Here is a 5,000-nt window from a genome sequence, read left to right as displayed (position 1 = left end):
GGACCAGTCTGTGTGAGCGGAGAACTAGTCTGCGTTAGAAGAGGACCAGTCTGTGTGAGAGGACAACCAGTCTGTGTTAGTGGACGACCAGTCTATGTGAGAAGAAGACCATTCTGTGTGAGAGGAGGACCATTCTTTGTGAGAGGAGGACCAGTCTGTGTGAGAGGAGAACCAGACTGTGTTAAAGGAGGACCAGTCTGTGTGAGAGGAGAAGCAGTCTGTGTGAGAGGAGAAACAGTCTGTGTGAGAGGAGGACCAGTCTGTGTGAGAGGACGACCTGTATGAGAGGAGGACCAGTCTGTGTGAGAGGAGGTCCAGTCTGTTTTGGAGGAGAACTGGTCTGTGCTAGAGGAGAACCAGTCTGTGTTAGAGGAGGACCAGTCTGTGTGAGAGGAGAACCAGTCTGTGTGAGAGGAGGACCAGTCTGTGTGAGAGGAGAAGCAGTCTGTTTTGGAGGAGAACCAGTCTGTGTGAGAGGAGAACCATTCTGTGTTAGAGGAAAACCAGTCTGTTTTAGAGGAGAAGCAGTCTGTGTTACAGGAGAAGCAGTCTGTGTGAGTGGAGAAGCAGTCTGTGTTAGAGGAGGACAAGTTTGTGTGAGAGGAGGACTAGTCTGTGTTATAGGAGGACCAGTCTGTGTGAGAGGAGAACCAGTCTGTGTTAGAGGAGAACCAGATTGTCTTTGAGGAGAGCCAGTCTGTGTGAGAGGAAAAGCAGTCTGTATGAGAGGAGGTCCAGTCTGTTTTGGAGGAGAACCAGTCTGTGTTAGAGGAGGTCCAGTCTATGTTAGAGGAGAAGCAGTCTGTGTGAGAGGAGAACCAGTCTGAGTTAAAGGAAGACCAGTCTGTGTGAGAGGAGAAGCAGTCTGTGTTAGAGGAGAGCCAGTCTGTGTGAGAGGAGAAGCAGTCTGTATGAGAGGAGGTCCAGTCTGTTTTGGAGGAGAACCAGTCTGTGTTAAAGGAGGTCCAGTCTGTTTTGGAGGAGAACCGGTCTGTGCTAGAGGAGAACCAGTCTGTGTGAGAGGAGAATCAGTCTGTGTTAGAGGAGGTCCAGTCTGTTTTGGAGGAGAACCAGTCTGTGTTAGAGGAGGTCCAGTCTGTTTTGGAGGAGAACCGGTCTGTGTTAAAGGAGGTCCAGTCTGTTTTGGAGGAGAACCAGTCTGTGTTAGAGGAGGTCCAGTCTGTTTTGGAGGAGAACCGGTCTGTGCTAGAGGAGAACCGGTCTGTGTGAGAGGAGGTCCAGTCTGTTTTGGAAGAGAACCGGTCTGTGTTAAAGGAGGTCCAGTCTGTTTTGGAGGAGAACCGGTCTGTGTTAAAGGAGGTCCAGCCTGTTTTGGAGGAGAACCAGTCTGTGTTAGAGGTCCAGTCTGTTTTGGAGGAGAACCGGTCTGTGTTAAAGGAGAACCGGTCTGTGTGAGAGGAGAACCAGTCTGTGTGAGAGGAGAAGTGACAATGGTGTGGGGACAGAGATGAAATTGGTGCCAGCACTGTCAGCTGATTGGTTGGTTAGCTGCCTGTCCTGTTACAGAGTGGAACCTGATTCTGACTGGCTGATACTCATGTGTTTTTTTTTTCCCATGACACCCACACACACATTTGAAAATGATTATCTATCCATGATAGACTGTGTCCTCAGCTTAGCTTTCGCGCGCACGCACACACACACACACACACTCTCTCTGACTGACAAAAGCAGTTTTAGAGATCATAACACAGGAGTTTCTCTGATGAATCTGCGTGGTGTGCTGACAGGGGTTTGTGTAGATGTGGTTAAAACATATTCACTTGTGTGCATCTGATCACGTGTGCAAACAACACCAGCACAAAATTTACCCCGCAATGAAGTCACATGAGCTGTGAACACGTGTGAGGTCCATGGAAAGAAATGAGTCTCACTAATTTCATTCTCTGATTGGGATTTTTCCTTTAGCCTTTGTATCAATTTTAAGCTGATTTTTCACCCAATGTGTTTTTCAAATAGCCATTCCATCTCCAACAGAAAAATCTTCAGTTGGTTTTTTTTTACTTCTCCAACTCCTCACACATAGTATAGCACACAGTATAGCACACGGTATAGTACGGTATAGTACAGTATAGTACAGTATAATAGACTAGACACCAACAACACCTGGGATTTTTAAAACTCCTGAACTGTGTACATTCTGAATACAATGCACAAGTAAAAATGATATAATAATAATACTATTGTTATTATATACAAAAATTATATTCACCTCAAAAGCATATTTCATTCATATGGACATCACATTTACCTGGTCACTGGGACACAGAGGTGTCAGCAGACAGGAACTGCCAACACACACTTTCTCACTCTCTCACACACACACACCCCCCAGACACAAGAACGACACAGTTTAAACTTTCCCATGTTTCTCGTTTGTGGTCTGCACAGGTTTGAGGAACAGCTACAGAGAATGTATCAGTTATAGTCCACATCATTATAAACTGCATTTAAACTTCCTCTCTCCTCTGCCGCGGGGCCCAAGGGGATCCAGCCGGTGTAGTCTGGGAGCCCACAGAGAAACTGGATCTAATTACAAACATGTCTCACCTCTTCATTATCACAATGACAGACTGCTACAATCTCATAAGATTACAGAGCAAAAAGTCCAACCAGACAGACTCTATTTGATCTCGCTCTGTGTTGACCACAGGGTTTCTGTAGGTGTGTTGAAGTGCTTTAGGTGTGTTGAGTGTGGAGTCTGCTGTCAGATATGTATATGTGTATATATGTATGTGGGTATGTGTGTATGTATATGTATATGTGTATATATGTATGTGGGTATGTGTGTATGTACATGTATATGTGTATATATGTATGTGGGTATGTGTGTATGTACATGTATATGTGTATATATGTATGTGGGTATGTGTGTATGTACATGTATATGTATGTAAATGTATGTGTATTTGTATATGTATATGTATGTAAATGTATGTGTATTTGTATATGTATATGTATGTAAATGTATGTTTCCGTGATTAGAGGACTACATGTCTTTCATTCACAATGATTTGTGCCAAAAGCAAAAAGATAATTTAAAAAAGACAAAAACCAAAGGATGTGACAGGGTGAGGGAGAGAGAGAGAGAGAGAGAGAGAGAGATGAGTGAGGTGCAGTTTAACAGGTCAGTGTATTACCTGTTCCTCACTCACCCGGTGCTTCACATATTGAGATTACAGTCAAATAGTTTAATCCAACAGTCACAAAAGGCACATAAATCCCATCGGAATAAACCTCATTTTTCCTCCCACTGATTCAACAAAACGTGATTTCTCAGAGTTTATTTCAGAATCTGACTGGCTGAGAAATTTCACTGTGTGACACACGCCTGTTCCAGGCAGACTCTGTCTCTTTTTTAATAATAAATTATTCAAAGACGTTGTCAATGGAGTTCTGTCATCCCAGATAGACAGCAGGCGGCATAACTGTTCAGACTGGTGTAGTAGGCAGGATAACTGTTCAGACTGGTGCGTTAAGCAGGATAACTGTTCAGACTGGTGCGTTAAGCAGGATAACTGTTCAGACTGGTACATTAAGCAGGATAACTGGTCAGACTGGTGCATTAAGCAGGATAACTGGTCAGACTGGTGCGATAGGCAAGGCTGCAGTGGTGGAAATGTTGTGGGCAGGCCTGGAAATTCAACACCTTAGGAATGGGAAAACAGCGCCTCCTAGAGGCAGTGTGTGTTACAGAATGGTGTGAATGAACACCAGTCATATAAGCCAATCACAGAGAATGTGAGCGGTACAATAATCAATCACGGCCCTCCACTAAGCAGAGTGGACATGACCACTGAGACTGAAAAAGCACAGAAAGCGTATGAATGACCACATAGGAACTCTCACTCTCACACACACACTCACACACTGACACACACACACATTGACACACACTCACTCTCTCTCACACATACACTCACTCACACATTGACACACACTCACACACACACTCACTCACACACACTGACACACACTCACTCTCTCTCTCACACACACACACATTGACACACACTCACTCTCTCTCACACACACACACACTCACTCGCACATTGACACACACTCATTCTCTCACACACACACAGTCACTCACACATTGACACACACTCACTCTCTCTCACACACTCACTCACACACACACACAGACACACACTCACTCTCTCTCTCACACACTCGCACACACACACTCACTCTCTCTCTCACACACTCGCACACACACACACACACACTCACACTGTTAACGACCTTGGCTGCAAGAGACATAATGTAAAATTCTTTAAATGGACACACACACACACACACACGCATGCACGCACACAGTCTGGCTGCAGAACCAGGTGTGTGAGAGGATTTAACAGTTTAAAGTGTCAGTATCTGAGTCTTTTTTTCCATCTACATTACATGAGCCATGTTGTATAGCAGAGAATGGATTCAGGCTTTAGTGGAGACACTTACAGCAGAAATACAGCCTACTTTCCACCATGCCACTTCCCACACACACACACACACACACACGCACACACACGCACACACACACACGCACACACACACACGCACGCACGCACGCACACACACGCACGCACGCACGCACGCACACACACACACACGCACACACACGCTTAGAGAAGGCTCTTGGAAGAGGGGTTGCAGTCCGATCGTGTAAGTGGGATGGCATCAGAGGAGTGTTCTCTCTTATGTTAACCTCCAGTCACATGTGATGAAAGCAGAGCTCAGCCAATCCGAAGGCAGGCCACGCCACAGTTCGACCAATCACATGTCAGACCAGAGAACCGCCTTGCTGCCTTTGTCCACGGTGATCACGTAGGTTCCCGACGGCGACCAGGACACGGAGTTGATGGCAGCCCTGCGGATAAACCAGGCGATCAGACGAAAAGCTAAAGGAATGAGCATTTTACACGGCCTGACCGGACTGGTCTTACTGGGAGCGGCGTGTCTCACCCGTGACTCTTGTCCAGACA

At 45.8% G+C, this 5,000-nt stretch overlaps 1 protein-coding gene across 4 annotated transcripts in view; it reads right to left on the bottom strand.

The window, feature by feature from the left end:
- Nucleotides 1-4,595: 4,595 nt before the first annotated feature.
- The window catches only part of atg16l1 (ATG16 autophagy related 16-like 1 (S. cerevisiae)), a 26,478-nt gene continuing 26,073 nt past the window's right edge, over nt 4,596-5,000 (bottom strand). For all 4 annotated transcript variants that reach the window (XM_030776977.1, XM_030776975.1, XM_030776976.1 and 1 more), the window contains 2 exons: nt 4,981-5,000; nt 4,596-4,885 (listed from right to left, as the gene is read on the bottom strand). The exon at nt 4,981-5,000 is cut by the window's right edge and continues 82 nt beyond it. In XM_030776977.1, coding sequence (XP_030632837.1) covers nt 4,792-4,885; nt 4,981-5,000 — 114 coding nt within the window. In that variant the 3' untranslated portion in view covers nt 4,596-4,791. The remainder of the gene's footprint in view (nt 4,886-4,980) is intronic.

The sequence above is a fragment of the Chanos chanos genome, chromosome 6 (genome assembly GCF_902362185.1).
Source record: "Chanos chanos chromosome 6, fChaCha1.1, whole genome shotgun sequence".
Taxonomy (NCBI): Eukaryota; Metazoa; Chordata; class Actinopteri; order Gonorynchiformes; family Chanidae; genus Chanos; species Chanos chanos.
This window is presented reverse-complemented; position numbering and strand designations above follow the sequence as displayed.